Raw genomic sequence first — 16,634 nt, 5'->3', positions numbered from 1 at the left:
AAATTTTTTTTTGGGGCAAAAGTTGTGTGGTTTTATTTGAATAAATAAAACAAATAATCAAAATTTTAATAAATCAAATAAATATATATTTAGCTAAATAAATCAAATAGGTCGAAATAATAGATCGATAAAAGTTTAAATAGTTTTTTGTATTGTATTATAGAAAAAAAAAAAAAAAAAAAAAAAAAAAAAGGAAATGTCATCAAGCTTGACTCCATCCTCATCATCAGAGGAGATCAGCAGTAAAACTGCACTATCCTCGTACTGTACTATATTCGAAAGACAACTATGGAGACTTGATAAATGTAAACATTGCTTTAAAACTGAACAGGAACATTCATATCATATTTCAAGGTAAATAATTATAATTATCAATCAGTGGTTACATTCAGTAGACACACGCACGCACAAAAACACACAAGATTTGTTTATTTTTATTTTTATAATATGTTTTAAATTATTTTTTATTTCTTTTACCAAAGATAAATAAAATATTTTATTGTTGTAATTTAAATAATAATATTATAATTATTATTGTTAATGGTATAAATAATAATTAAAAATAACAAAATAATTATAGTAAATAGTATTAAAACACAAAAATAGAAAAATTCAGTTGTTTTTAAATATTAAAAATAATTTACATATGATATTTTAATCTTTTAATTTTTTAAAAGATTAGTTTTAACCCAAACCATTTTAAAACAAAAGAAAAAAAATAGAAAATACTAAAATAATTATAATAACCTTTATAATAAGTTATAAAATCTACTTTATACCAATAAAACATTAGATAATTAATTGTAAATAACATAACAAAGCACACACACTCACACACACACTCACACAAGATAATAACTAGATATTTTAAAATAAAGAAAATAAACATACATAGTAATACTCATATATTCACACACAAAATAAAAACACACCCCCAAATGCACACCAGAAAGACATATTTTTTTCTTTTTTACATTAAATATATAAAAATAGAAAATAATAATAGGACATTAACAATATTTTCGAAAAAAAACATCGCTTGCATACATTTCTTTCTTTTTTTATAAATGAATATATATATACATTCATTTCTCTATTTTCTTTTTATTTAATATATTTTTTTATTTTTTAAATTTTTATTTTATATTTTTTACTTTATTTATTTTATTTATTTATTTTTTTTTCATTTTATATCTTTATACTAAATTATAATATACACATTTTAATAATCATTTTTTTATATTTATAAAATAGATCTAATGAAATTACTAATAATGGGGATGTAACAAACATTGATAATACAAATAAAATAACAACATCAATAAAAAATAATTTAAACAGTACAAATACTAATAATAATATTAATAATAATAATAATAATAATAATTTTACCTCATTAAATAATAGTCACAATAATAATAATAATCATCAAAATAATAATAGACATTCTTTTAATAACAACAAGGGTAATAGTATTAATAATAATAAAACCAAAACTGTACCTTCAGTTGAAAAAGCACCATTATCAATAAGAAGATCATTAACTCCATCAGCAATTAAACAATTTTCTAGAAATATTTCACAACAATTGATAGAGATCGAGCCAATCACACCACCTTTAAAACCACAAAGCTCAAATAGTCCAAAACAACAACATAGAGCATTACCAAAAGTACCAAATAGAAATTACAGTAATAGTTTTGATTTATCTTCTGCAAATACTACACCAGAAACACTTAGTCCACTTTTGTCAAACTCAACATCGGGTGAGGATACAGAAAAATTAACACCATCAAATTTATCACCATTACTAAATAGTAGCAATAGTATTGATAGTAATAGTAGCACAAAAGATTTACTACCTTTATCACCAACCAGACAAATGAGATCACATTCAGATTCACCAACAGATTACGATTATAATACCATTAATACAAGTGGTAGCAGCAATGGAAATGGTATAAATGTTAGTGGCAGCAGACCAATTAATATTTCAAGTGGTTTGGTATATGAAAAAAAACATGCTAGAAACCTTAGTGGTAATTCTTCACCAACATCTTCAATTCCAATATTTTATTCTGATAAACAGCAACAGCAACAACAGGCCTCGTCATCAAAATCAATAAATAGTTTATCAAGCGGGGTTTCGAGCGGTTCACCAAGAAAATATTCACTATTTGTAAAATCAAAATCTAAACAACCAAATAATAATAATAATAATCATGTAAATACTAGTACACCAAATTTACCAAAACGTCAAGGTAACAACACATCAACCACACAACTACCATTAAAATCACCAAGTTTTCCTAATGTTGCAGATGCAAATACAAACTCACTTGGATTCATACCCAATCACCACCATCATTATCAACAACAATTATTACAACAGCAGCAAACTCAACACAACAATACACCATTAAATGAAGAACAAAATAAAATCTATTTCGCAGTTAGTTCAATTATTAATGCAATCCCAGGTATCAACAATACTGCAGTACATTCAATGATGGATATACTTTATAATCAAATGTTGGATATTGATTACAGTAATACACTAATTAGAGAAGATAAGTTGGCAGAGCTTACTAAAGCAACTCAAACCCTTCAATCATGGGTAGATAGACAAGATTATCTACGTGATGTTGTTACAGTTCAAAGTTGTGTTAGAAGATTTCTTTCAAAAAGAAGAACTGACTGGTTATCACAGGTTTATTCTGGTTCCATTTTGAAGGATAGAAATAATGAATTTAGAGGTTTAATTCAATTAGAAAGAAGATATAATGAAAAACTAGATATAGCTGTCAATACATATTACAAACCACTCAAAGCTTCAAATTTATTAACAACTATGGATCTTCAATCTATATTCTCATCTATTAAAGAGATTTACTATGTCCACAAGAAAATTTCGCTTCAATTTGAAGAGCTCCATAAAAAATGGCCATGTGTAGAAGGTTTGGGTGATATATTTTTAAGAATTGCTCCAGAACTCAAGGTTTATGGTGGTTATGTTAAAAATTTTAAAAATGCAATCGATACTTTAATATCTTGTCAAGAAGAAAACCCAAAATTAGCTTCATTTTTAAAAGAATGTTGTGATAATACTCCAGGTAAAGTTTATGACTTGATGGCTTTAATTTCTGCTCCATTAAATCACTTAACAAGCTATGAAAGACAATTATTTAATATTGCAAATTATACACCATCAAATTGGCCAGATTATGTTAATATTATCAACTCTGTAACAATGATGAAGGAAGTTGAACAATTAATTGAATCAAATTTATCACAATCTCAATCACAATCAACTTTAATGAATATTTATAGAAAAATAAACAATAGAAAAGCATTAGATCCAGTAAGTAGTTTTAAAAAAAAAAAAAAAAACAAAAAAAAAAAAAAAAAAAAAAAAAAATATTAATAATATTTCATTTATAGTTTGTTATAGCAGGTAGAATCTTTATTCATGAAGGAAAATTAATTAAATTTGAAACAAAAAAACAAGATCAAACTTATTACTATTATTTATGTAATGATTTAATCTTATTTGTAAAGAAAGGAACTCAACCAAGAGAACTATATAAATTTAAGAAATTATTTATGTTATCAGATGTCGTAGTTTCAGATTTACAAGATACAAAGATTCACAAGAACATTATTTCCATTGTAAATAATAATACCAAAGAAACATTATCTTTCTCCATTGAAGACAGCAGAGAAAAGAAAGAATTGATGAAACAATTTTCAACATTGTGTACAACAAACATTAATAAATCGACAAAGATATTTGGAATATCATTACACGATCTAATGCAAAGAGAAGAAGATGCAGCATCAATGTCATCACCACCAACTATATCCATTACAACCACCATCAGTGCATCGTCCTCACAATTACCTAGCATGGGCACATCGTCACCATCATTATCATCTTTATCATCATCAGCCACTATTAACTCATCGATCTCCTCACTCTCAACTACATCAACAGCATCAATGTCTATGCCAATTTACAAACCATCAGAAATCAATATACCATCATTCATCGTGAAAACATGTAATGCATTATTATCATACACTGAAAGTGAAGGTATATTTAGAATTTCACCAAATCAAAGTGAATTAGAATCAGTTAGGGATTCTCTAAACAAATGTACCTCTGATGAAATGCTGGATTCAATTATCTTTAGAACCAATGGTCATCAATTAGCTGCACTATTAAAAGGTTTCTTTAGGGAATTATCCGAGCCATTATTAACATTTGACCTCTTTGACAAAGTTATAGAGATTGGTGACAATAGCAATCTTAGTGAAATTGAGCAAGTTAATCAAGTTTCAACTCTATTAAAATCTATTCCAATTGTAAATCAAAATACATTCCAATTAATTCTCACACTATTAATTGAAATTTCAAAGAGTAGCGAAATTAACAAAATGAATCATTCAAATCTTTCAATCGTTTTTGGTCCCAACTTATTAAAACCCCGTGACCAAACTATTGAAACTTCTTTGAAAATCCCAATAATTAATAATGTTTTAACAACATTATTGGATCATTATAATCTGTTATATAATGGTAAGTGTACTAATTTTTTATTATATTTTTTATTAAATTATAAATATTAATCTTTTTAACTTTTTTTTTATTTAGACCGTATTGACTTTGTTAGAATTAGCGATTCTAAATTCTTTTTTAACTGTAAAAAATAAAATTTTATCTTTTTATTTATTATTTATTTATAAAAAAAAAATTTTTTTTGGTTTTTATATACAATAATATTATTATCTTTATTTATTTCGATTTAATTCTACAAAAGATTCAATTTCTGAATCTGAAACATCAAAATCGTTTTTCGTGTTTTCTTCATTATTATTATTATCAATATTATTATTAGTATCGTCATTATTTGCGATTGGGGGTGGAGATAAATGATAGCTTGGTGATGTGTCATATGATGATAATGGTTGGATATTTTCATTATTATGTTGTTGTTCTTCTTGATTAAATTTTTGTTGGTTTTGTTCATAATTACTTTGGTTGTTATAGTTTTGTTGGTGTTGATGTTGGTGATGTTGGTGTTGTTGTCTATAGTTACTGCTATTGTTATAATTGTTTATATTTTCTGATTCAGTTTTAGCTTTTTGATAGTATGATGGTAAATTCTTTATTTTTGAGGGTTTGCTTGCAAAACTAATTGTTATATGTGTAAATGAAATTCCGCTAACGATTAATCCAACTGTAAATAAAACAAATAAACCACTTGATAAATCTTTATCCCTAATTTCTTCCCATCTATAGTTAATATAAAAATCCGATTGCTTTTTTCCATGATGAACCGCTTCGTCGTTATCTAAATTAAATTTGATTTACAATTATTAATTAATAAGTTATGGTTATGTGTATTATTCAAATTTAAATGAAGAATACCTACAATCTAAATTATATTTTAAATCAATAATTTTATCGTTTGAATAAATAAAAGTAAAATCGATATGATTTAAAAATTTACCATTACCATCTGATACTGTAATCCATGTAGTTTTGAATCTATCATTATCAAATGAAAATAATATTTTATATAAAATATTTGGTAAAAGTTCTGCTTTTTTATTATTTGATGAATCTAAATTTAATAAACTCTTTGAAAGGTCAACTTTAAACTTTGGTGCTATTCTTGGTGATAAATCATGATGTTCTATATTGGCACCCTAAATATTTAAATTTTGAATTAATAATAAATCATCTATAGAATATTGGGTTTATGATATATAGTTTACAGTTTTAGTTTGCAAATTAACTCTAACTATTTCTCTAGGTTTATAAGCATTGTTTATATTTATAAATAAAAGTAAAATTATTAATAATATAAATTTCATTTTTATAAATGAATGATGAAATTAAAAAAAATAAATTAAAAAAAAAAAAAATTTAAAAAATAAAAAAAAAAATAAAAAAAGAAATTTTTCCAAAAAAAAAAAAAAATACAATCATTTGAAGTAATAAAAATATTTAACGAATAAATAAAGGAAATAATAATAAAAAGAAAGAATTATATGGGTTTTTTTTTTTTTTTTTTTTTTTTTTTTTTTATTTAAATATTTTTTCAAATACAATTCTAAAAATAAATTATTGATTATACATAAAATTGATTATTATGTATTATAAAAAGTTTTTTTTTTTTTTTGGGGTTTAAAAAGTTTTGTTAGTTATATTGTGCATGGTTTATTTGTTTAGTTATATTTGAAACCACAATCACAGGCACATGGTGAGTGAACAAGTGACCAGGCTTTTGAAAGAGCACCACTTGCAGCACCAGTAGCCATACCAGCAGCACCATTAGCAGCACCAGCGGCACTACCAGCAGCACTACCAACAAAGTTGGTAATACCAGAGAATGAACCCTTAACAGTTGGAGCTGAAACAAATTTGAAGACAGTACCAGTGGCAATTTTAGCAGCAGAGTCAGCTGAGGCGACAATGTTAAGTTTACCAGCAATTTCAGCAGTACCTGAAGCAACGATCATTGGAACATATGATTCACCAAAGTTGAAAGTCTTGGTTGAGGTGGTAGTGGTTGATTTACCGTTGATTGTTTTGGTTGAGGTTTGAGTAATAGTACCAGTCATTTTAGAGAGAGCAGCATTGATTGAAGCATCAAGATTAGCAATAATGGTTGCAGTTGAGGCCATTTTAACATTACCAACAATATTTAAGTTAGCAGCAATGTTATTGGCAAAGTTACAGCTACCACATTTAAGAGCACCAACACCTTGAACGGTACCTTTAACGAAATCGACAACTTTAGCATCAATTGAACCACCAGCAATTAAATTACAGGTTGCTTTGGCATCTGATTGGGTGAAGGCAGTACCTGCAACAACGATTGGTTGGGTGACAATTAATGAACCCATATTTTGAAGAGTTGAACCAACATTACATTTACCTAATACATCTAATGAACCACCAGCGTTAACAATAACATTACCGTTGATAATTGATGGGTGTGATGGACCAGATGGCATTGATGAACCAGTTGATGGCATTGAGTTACCTGATGATGGGAATGAACCAGTTGATGGGAATGAACCAGTTGATGGCATTGAGTTACCTGATGATGGGAATGAACCGGTTGATGGCATTGAGTTACCTGATGATGGAGCTGAGTTACCTGATGATGGGAATGAACCGGTTGATGGGGCTGAGTTACCTGATGATGGAGCTGAGTTACCTGATGATGGGAATGAACCAGTTGATGGGGCTGAGTTACCTGATGATGGGGCTGAGTTACCTGATGATGATGATGGGAATGAATTACCTGATGACATTGGGAATGATGGGAAACCTGGGAGTGATGGCATTGGAACATTACCTAAAACACATTTACCAGTTGGACCAACAGTGAAGTGAGATAAAGCAGTACCGACTGAAGTTAAACCAGTGACAATGTTAGCATTACCGTTGACAACAATTTGTGAACCATCAATTAATTTATGGATACCAGCAAGAGTAGCATCACCGTCAAGATGAAGGATGGCACCACTTTGAACGTTAAGAGTTGATTTAGAGTCAGATTTGATTGAACCAGAGCATTTGTGGGTGACATCTTTTGAACCACCGAAAACAAGGAGACCGTTGGCATTGATATTAGTAGCAGATTGGATATTTGAAGTACCGAGGATGTTAAGGTTATGGTTAATGTCAATGTGTGCGTCGATGTGGGCGTTGATACCTGATAAGAGATCAGTTTTAGCATCAATGATGGCTTTGGCTTTAGCATTAATGTTTAATGGGGCTTTAAGAATTGAGGCACCTTTAAGGTTGAGGACGGCGTTGGTAACAGCAAAGATTGATTTATCAGCAGTGGTAAGTGGACCTTGGACGACAGTTGTACCAGAGTTAATGTTAACATCAGCACCAGTGGCAACGTTAAGAATACCGAATTTACAGTCTTTGTTGGCTTTTACTTTAGAGTCTTTGGCAATGTTGGTGGTTGAAGTGCTTTCTGATTGAACACCTTGTTGGAAGTCATGGTTACCATTGTTAAGGTTAAGAGTGGCTTGTTTACCGACGATGATTGGTTGTGAGAACATACAGTTTTTACCCATGTTGAGAATAGAGTTATCCATAGCTTGGACTTGTGAAGTAGCAGTTGAAGTAATACCACCTAAGAGGTTAACAGTTGATTTGGCAGCGGCAATAATTTGAGCTTTGTCTTTTAAGTTGACCATGGCATCAATATCAGCTTTACCGTTGATGTTTAAGAGACCAGTTGCAGCAAGATCAATTTTAGCGGTAGCTTTTGCTTTGATATCATTAACAATTGAATTGGCATTTACTAAGATTGAACCGGCACCAGAGAGATTAATGGAGTGACATTTAGATGGGGCATTCATTGAAACAGCACCGTCGACGATTGTCATGATTGAGTTGGTAGCACCATTAACACCATTGAATACGTGATTACCTTTGGTTAATTTGATTTCACCAGCAGCATCGATTTTAATTGGATTTAAAATCTTTGAGTCATGTTGGATATCAGCAGTTGCTTTGGCAGCAATACTTAAAATGGACTTGTCTGAACAGCTAATACCTTTGGTTAAAGTGGTAGCACCGTTAACAATGAATTGGGAAGCACCTGAAACAACTGGTAATGAGTTGTAAATACATTTACCATTGTTGATTAAAGAACCACCTGAAACAATTGGCATTGAGGTAGCTGAAGCTAATAAACCATTAAGAGTTAATGAACCAGATTCAACTTTTAATTGACCATTACAGTTTAATTGACCAATTGATGAGACACCACCTTTGACGAGGATGTTACCATCGAGGTTGATGAGACTGTTACCAGAGAGAGCACCATTGACAACTAAAAGAGCACCGGAAGCAATCCAAAGGTCACCTTTTAAGTTCATATTTGTATTTAAGTTGACAGTACCGCTGGTAATGTTCATAGTACGACACATGAGTGGCTTGCTGATTGTGTAGACAGCGTTTGGAATACCCTTGATGATAATATCATCAGCTTGACTTAATACACCACCAATACCACCTAATAATGATTCTAATTGGCAGGTACCACATTTTGAACCATCAACGGTTACAGTTTTGGCATGGACACCACTGTTGAAGACACAAAGTGTCATCAAAAGGAATACAGATACATACTTGAGGATATACATTTTTTTTTTTTGAATACAATGCTTTTTTTTTTATAATAGTAATGTTAACAATTAAAAGTATTACAAATAAATAACAAGATAATATAACAACAAATTTAAAACAAAATACAGTAATAATTATATATGATCAGATTAAAAAAAACAAGTGGATATAGAGTAGGTGAAAAAAAATAATATTGATTCTAAAATATTATTTTTCTTAAAACTATATAATATATTTTTTTTAATTGTTTGGATTATTGATTATTTTAATTATTTGTTATTTGTTTTTGATTGAATGATTAAAAAAAAAATTTTACTTTCTATTTATACTAAAAATATTTATTTCAAAAAAATTAAATTTTAATTCCTTTATTTCTTTTTATTTTTTTTATTTATTTTTTATTTAATTTTATATTTCTATATGTTTATATGATTGAATTTTTATTATTGTTATTATTATTATTTGTTATTCTTATTTTATTTTTTTTTAAAGCATTTGATCTATTATTTAATATTTTAATTTATTTTGTTTTTGTAATATTAATAGATTATATTATTAAAATGTAGATTATTATTTCTTTAATTAAATCAAAATTTATTTATTTTTACCCTATTTAATTATATTATATCTTTTTTATTTTATCTTTTTATTTTTTTTTATATTTATTTTATTTTAAAAAGACAAATTTATATTTAATCATAATGTAAATTATGTGTACAATAACCACCACATTATTTTATCCAAAAAAACAATAAAATTAATTAACAAATAAAAAAATGATTTATCATCAAAAATATATAAATTAAAAAGTTTTATTATATTAAATATCAAATTATACATTTATTTTGTTTATCTTTAATATTTAATTGTTATTTTAACTTTACTTATTGTTAAATTGATTATTATCTTTGTTTTATCACACCACTACTACTTCTAACCACGCACATACACACACAACACACTAATATATATTTATATATTTATATATAAAAATGCATACCACAATGCCTTATATATTTTTTAAATTGAAAATAAAAAAAAAATCCCCATTTAAAAATTTCATAGTTTAACATAATTTTTTAAAAAGAATTAAGTAAACTAGGAATGTTTTTCAAAGAGAGAGATATGTAACAATATAGTAAAAATAACAAGATTTAAAGCTTAAAAAAATTTAAAATAATATATATGCTATTATAAGATAGCTGATTAAGAATCATATGATTTTATTTTTACTTTTTTTTTTTTTAATTTTTTTAATTTTTTTGTTTTTTTTTTTTGTTTTTAACACACACTTCACCCCTAATTTATTGTAAATTAAAATTATTTTAATTGTTTTATTCTCTTTTTAAATATAATCATAATAATATTGCGATATTTTTAATTTTATAACCCCATTAGCTAAAAATAATTTAGTTTAAACATAAAAATTTTATATATAAAAATTTTTAAACGAATTCGTTTTTATATTTTAATATGTGTTCATGTGTTTAATTTTTTGTTTATGTTTGTCTAATGTTGGGTTTATGTGTGTGTGACTATTTAAAAAATAATAGTATGTTTCCCCAGTAAATAAAGTTGTTTTTAAATTTTAAACCATATGATCAACCATAGTATTAAAATAACAATATTATTGGGTAACAATATATAATAATATAAGAATAAAAAGAAAAAAATAAGAAAAAAAAGAAAAAATTTAAAAAAAAAAAAAAAAAAGAAAAAAAAAAAAAAAGTAAAACAAGATACCTAAAAGATAAATCTAAACCCTAAAAAAATCAAAATATACATTTCAAAACAATACTGTCAATAATAATATTAAAATCTTTTATATATAAATCTCAATTTTTAAAAAAAAAAAAAAAAAAAAAAAAATTGTTACTTTATTAATAAAATTCGTTATAATAATATACTCTATATAACAATCATATTTATCATCAAATTTTTTTTTTTTTTTTTTTTTTTTTCTTAAATTAATTAATTACTTTTTCATAATTATTATTTTTATTATTAAATCTTTTAATATTATGACTATATATTTTTAGCATTTGTCCTCATTTGATTGTGATGTACATAATAATAATTGTTCAAAGAATAAATTATTTTTCATCATAGAATTTTATATCATATTCTAAGGATGATATAATTATATAGTGTCAATATTAATTTATTTGATTAAATATAAATACATTAACTAACTTTTTTTATTTGTATTTTATATTTAAAAACTCTATAGATATATTGTTTTAAAAACACAAAATTGTATTTACAAACTCAAGACGTTTAATTTAACAAATTCATTTAAAATTAATAAATTGACAATAAATCATTCTTATTTTTTTTTTTTAATTAAATGCTATTCTATTTTTTTTTTCTTTTTTTTTTTTTTTTTTTTTTTTTTTCTTAAACATAATATATTTTTATATATCAGAGATTATTTTATAAATTTATATAATAGATGGTTTTTGGATAATTAAAAATTATGATTAATTTTTATAACACCTTTCTATTATTTTTGTGTGTGAATTATGAATTAAATTATAAAATCTTCTATTTATAGGTCCTTTTGATATCAATTTATTATTTATTATTTTTAATTTTATTTAATTATATTCAAACTATTTGTGTTTTTAAATTTATTTAATTTTTATTTAATATTGATTTTGCTTTATTTTTGTTTAACTATCAATTCTTTTTTTTTATATAAATTAATTTTTTTATTTTTTTCAATCATTTAAACATAATCATTTAATGTGAAATATACTGACATTTTTATATATAAACTTTAATTAAAAAATGAAATAATTTATTAATATTTTATTAAGTTTGTATTTAAATGGAGAGAGTAATTATAATTTATTAAAAAATATATATATAAAATAAATGTATATATTAAAAAAATATCATTGAATTAAAAAAAATTAATTTATTTTCAAAATTTATAAATTATAATATATTTTTATTTATTTATTAAATATTTATTTATTAAATTATTTTTAAAAAAAAAATTTTTTTTTAATTTTTCAGTTTTTTTAATTTTTCATTTTTACTTTTTTTTTTATATCATATCTTTTGTATTTTTTAATATATATTTAGTTTTTATTGTACCAGTTTAATAAAATAATATATATATATACATTAGTATTTTTTATATTTGATATAAATAATATTTTATTACATATAAATAGTAAAAAAATATGGATTTGGATAAGTATGAGAAAAATGAAGATAGCGAAGATTATGACGACGACGAATATGACGACGATGACTATGGTGATGATGGGGATGATGGGGATGATGGTGATAATGGTGATAATGGTGATCATAAACTACCATTTACAATCGATTTTAACGATCCATTTGGTTTAAATAATAATGGTAATAAAACTTCGACCACTACAAACTCCATTACAAGCAATAGTAATAACGAAAGTCTTAATCAATTTAAGTCTTATGTTATACCATCAACAGCAAATCTTAGCAAAACCCTTGAACAATTAGAAAGTGACAAGGTTTTTCTCGAACAACTACACAAAAAATTCTCTGATCAATTAGATCGTTTAAAAGTAGATATAAAACAATCTTCACATATTTATAAATTGATTGTTTACTAATATTTTATTTTATCAGCTCGAAGAAACACTATTGGAGGAACAAAAACAAAAACAAAATCGAAACATTTAATAAAAAGGTTTTCTTTCAGTGTCAAAGAAGATATTAATGGAATCCAAACTTTAGAAAAAGAGTTACAACCAATTCCAAAAGATTGTATCTAGATGTTATACGAGTCAATTACAGAATCATTAGTTATATTTAAAAAAACTGATAGGTTACATCACGCCCAATTCTAACATATTAAAATAAAAATAGTTTATTTTTTCTAAAATTATAAAGTTTTCATGTTTATTTATTTTTATAAACTTTATTTATTATAAAATATTAATATGAACTAAGTGGACAAAATTTTACTCATTGTGGTATTTCCTAGCTGAATCTCTAATACTGTCATCATTTAATAAACTACTAGACTTTGAGTCATTTGTTATTTTAATAACAATGAAAAAATAATAAAATGAATAAAAAAATATACTTTTGGAAAATATTTAAATAAAATTAATAACTATAACTTTTTTTTATTTTTTTTCGTTTATGTACATATGAGGTTCTTTTTAATAATTTTTGAATAAAATGAGCACCCACCACCCGAAGCAGAAATATTTTAAACAAAAATTACTAAAAAGAACTTCATATGTAAGTTAAAATTGAAAAATAACCAAGACCCTATTTAGACAACCCCACATGTGATGGCAATATAATTTCTTTTAATCTATATTTGAAAATCTTCTTTTTTTAATTACGATTATTTATACCACCTAATCTAAACGGAATGTTTAAATATGCCATGTTTTATTTTCGTAACCATTATCTAAAATCTTAGAATAGCTTTCCTGCTGCAGGTTTAAACTCTATCGATTCCTTTGTGAGCTTAGATCTTGATCATATATTATTTCGTTGGATGGAAATCATATTCTTCATCGATATCGAAAAAATATCATCATATCTCTTTTATATTATTTGCTATTTGGAACACTTCTTGATTGACATTTATTTGCTTTGCATTATTGTTATTGTTTTTATGATTATTAATCACAATATTATCTATATTACCATTAGTTTCAATGATTTTATTATTATTGTTATTATCGTTATTATTTTTATTTCTATTTATTGAATGTATAAAAATCGTTGCTACATCTTTACCAATAATAAAAAATAATCTAAGGATGTTTTCTATTTGAATGCCTAACATGAGAATTGAAAATATAAATAGGCAAATTATTATTGCATAGATTGAATAATAAATTAAATATAAAATGAACTGAATAATTGGAAATACTAAATATAATAAGAAGGAAAAAATTATAGAAACTGATAAATAGGTTATTATTTTTGAAATAAAACTTATATCTATATTCATTTTGATTATTATATGTAGTTTTATTAAAATTAAAAAAAATTCTATTATTATTAATATTGTTAATGTGATTTTAAAAAAAATAAAAAAATTTATCGCAACTGTATAAAAAAAATATTAATAATGAAAAAAAATAAATAAAAAATAATTTTTATTTTAAAAATAAATATAAAAAATAATTAATTTGTGTGGGGTAAACTAAAATTTATTAAAAAATTAAAAAATAAAAAAAATAGGGTGAAAATAATTTAGAAAATAAGGATATTATAGCAGGCGACTCCAATTATCTTTATATAAAGGACTTCATCGGTTGCTTGGCCAGGGCAATGTATAACTTTAAAATAGTTTCGATTTGATTGGTGCAGTCACTGATATACTCTTTGAATCTTTACCTAAATTGATTTTATAGAGTTGATATCATCTACTAAAGTATATTAACCTATGAACTAAATATTTACTAACTATTAATTTTATTAATACTAAATTATATAAAACATTAAAATATAATATATTATAAACACATACATTTGAATATTATTTAAAAACTATAAAAATAATTTGAAAAAAACTAATTATACTACAGAACTACTGTAATTATATTGAGAATTTTTAGACATATTTTTTCATTTTTTTCCATTCTAAAATATGTAAAAAAATAAAATTGCCTAAAAATGAAAGCAGTGTGATTGGTGGTTTTAGGTGACAATCTACCCATTCTCCAAGTTTTTCATTAAATACTTTTAATTGATGGTTTTCCAACATTTTCCCCTTTAGATGGTAACTGGATTCTGGTGCAAATAATTTTGGATAAGTGGATGAGGCTATGCGAGCAGTTGATTGTTATGTTGGTTGTGGGGTAGGAATCGGAGTTGGAGTTGGAGTTGGAGTTGGATTTGTAATTGATGGTGCGCCAAATGGATATGGTGTAGTTGAAGTTGATGGTGATTCTGGTCCTGGTCCTGGTTCTGGTGTAGTTGTGGTTGATGGTGTGCCAAATGGTGATGGTGTAGTTGAAGTTGATGGTACGTCAAATGGATATCGTGTAGCTCTAGCTGAAGTTGATGGTGCGCCAAATGGAGATTCTAGTGTTATATTGGTCGATTTCATTATTATGTTCATTATTAATATGATTTTGATCTTGTAATGATTCCAATTCTTCTTTTAATTGGTTAATTTGATTTTCATATTCAGCATTAATGTGTTGTTCATTTTGATTATTATTATTATTAAGATAGTCTAGTTGATCTAATAATTCTTTACTATCTTGATATAATATTTTTTCAATTTGATTTAATAATTCCTCTTTATCTCTATCTTTTTGTTTTAATGCTTCTAATTGATGTTTTAATTGATTATTTTCTTCTTTTAATTGGATAATATCTTCAGTTTTTTTGTCTTTTAGTGATTCTAATTCTTCTTTTAATTGGTTAACTTGATTTTCATATTCAGCATTGTCGTGTTGTTGATTTTGATTATTATTATAAAGAGAGTCCATTTGATCTAATATTTCTTTATTATCTTGATTTAATATTTTTTCAATTTGATTTAATAACTCTTCTTTATCTCTATATTGTTGTTTTAATGATTCTAATTGATCTTTTAATTGTTTGTTTTCATGACTTAGCTGATTAATTTGATCTTCGTTATTTGATTGAGACAATTGTTGTTGATTATGTTCTTTTAATATTTCTAACTGATTCATTAATTCTTTATTTTGCTCATTTAATTTATTAATTTGGTTAATAAGGTGATCATTATCAATTGAAGCAGTTGTTGATGGGGATGTTGCCAAACTTGAGGAATTTGTTGGGATATTGAATGATGAGGCAATCGAGGTTGTTGTTGGATCACCAAATGGTGATGAAAATGCTGTGAATGTTCCCGGGAGTGGTGCTTTAAAAGGATTAGAAAATAAATTTGAGGATGAGATTGTTGAAAAACTGGTGCTTGTTGAATTACCAACTAAATTTACAGATGGTGCGCCAAATGGTGATGGTTCTGGTCCTGGTGTAGTGGCTTTTGGTGCGCCAAATGGATCTGGTTCTGGTGATGATTTTGGTCCTGGTTCTGATGTAGTTGTGGTTGATGGTGCCCCAAATGGTGATGGTTTAGTGGTTGTTAATAGGGTTGTTTCCAAACAAGGTGAGGTTTTTCCGCCAAAGATATTTGTTGTTGATTCTTTTTTATCTGTTGGATTACCAGATAAGTTAAAACTTGAAGATGAACTGGTTTCTGATTGGGTTGTTGTTGATAATGGTGTAGATGTTGAAACTTTTTGATATCTGTATGATGGAACAAAAGTGTATGGGTATGGTGAGTTTGGTATTGTTGGTGAAATTGGAATTGGTTGTAGTATTGGTGCTGGTTTTGGTTGTTGTGGTGGATTTGATTTATAACGGTATGCGGGGGCAAAGTTACTTGGGTATGGTGATTTTGGAGATGCTTGTGGTTCTGACATTTTAACTTTTTTTTTTTTTTTTTTTTTTAAGAAAAAAT

General features: G+C 25.6%; 6 protein-coding genes across 6 annotated transcripts; 2 read left to right on the top strand and 4 right to left on the bottom strand.

Moving 5' to 3' along the window:
• Positions 1-196: 196 nt before the first annotated feature.
• On the top strand, positions 197-4,713 carry DICPUDRAFT_154253 (uncharacterized protein; the record flags this gene model as incomplete). Its single annotated transcript, XM_003289753.1, has 4 exons — positions 197-354; positions 1,255-3,361; positions 3,442-4,579; positions 4,655-4,713. The coding sequence occupies 4 exons, from the start codon at positions 197-199 to the stop codon at positions 4,711-4,713; spliced, it is 3,462 nt and encodes a 1,153-aa protein (XP_003289801.1).
• A 78-nt stretch (positions 4,714-4,791) lies between these two features.
• On the bottom strand, positions 4,792-5,880 carry DICPUDRAFT_80560 (uncharacterized protein; the record flags this gene model as incomplete). The annotated part of the gene is made up of 3 exons (XM_003289744.1): positions 4,792-5,354; positions 5,436-5,712; positions 5,782-5,880. 3 exons carry the CDS (start codon positions 5,878-5,880, stop codon positions 4,792-4,794), a joined length of 939 nt encoding a protein of 312 aa, XP_003289792.1.
• Positions 5,881-6,188: 308 nt separating this feature from the next.
• Positions 6,189-9,452, bottom strand: DICPUDRAFT_48824 (uncharacterized protein). The gene has a single exon (XM_003289743.1). The coding sequence runs from the start codon at positions 9,184-9,186 to the stop codon at positions 6,235-6,237; it is 2,952 nt and encodes a 983-aa protein (XP_003289791.1). The 5' UTR covers positions 9,187-9,452; the 3' UTR covers positions 6,189-6,234.
• A 2,908-nt stretch (positions 9,453-12,360) lies between these two features.
• Positions 12,361-12,777, top strand: DICPUDRAFT_154250 (uncharacterized protein; the record flags this gene model as incomplete). Its single annotated transcript, XM_003289752.1, has 1 exon — positions 12,361-12,777. One exon carries the CDS (start codon positions 12,361-12,363, stop codon positions 12,775-12,777), a length of 417 nt encoding a protein of 138 aa, XP_003289800.1.
• Positions 12,778-13,718: 941 nt separating this feature from the next.
• On the bottom strand, positions 13,719-14,141 carry DICPUDRAFT_80557 (uncharacterized protein; the record flags this gene model as incomplete). Its single annotated transcript, XM_003289742.1, has 1 exon — positions 13,719-14,141. One exon carries the CDS (start codon positions 14,139-14,141, stop codon positions 13,719-13,721), a length of 423 nt encoding a protein of 140 aa, XP_003289790.1.
• An 837-nt stretch (positions 14,142-14,978) lies between these two features.
• DICPUDRAFT_154248 (uncharacterized protein) lies at positions 14,979-16,596 on the bottom strand (the record flags this gene model as incomplete). The annotated part of the gene is made up of 2 exons (XM_003289741.1): positions 14,979-15,220; positions 15,399-16,596. 2 exons carry the CDS (start codon positions 16,594-16,596, stop codon positions 14,979-14,981), a joined length of 1,440 nt encoding a protein of 479 aa, XP_003289789.1.
• Between the last annotated feature and the right edge of the window lie 38 nt (positions 16,597-16,634).

This window comes from Dictyostelium purpureum (assembly GCF_000190715.1).
Source record: "Dictyostelium purpureum unplaced genomic scaffold DICPUscaffold_192, whole genome shotgun sequence".
Classification (NCBI taxonomy): Eukaryota; Evosea; class Eumycetozoa; order Dictyosteliales; family Dictyosteliaceae; genus Dictyostelium; species Dictyostelium purpureum.
The sequence above is the reverse complement of the archived record's forward strand: the minus strand, read 5'-3'. Positions and strand labels throughout refer to the sequence as shown.

What these genes read in the sequence shown, in the direction of transcription:
- DICPUDRAFT_48824 (XM_003289743.1), bottom strand. Translation starts at nt 9,186, where the DNA reads ATGTATATCCTCAAGTATGTATCTGTATTCCTTTTGATGACACTTTGT.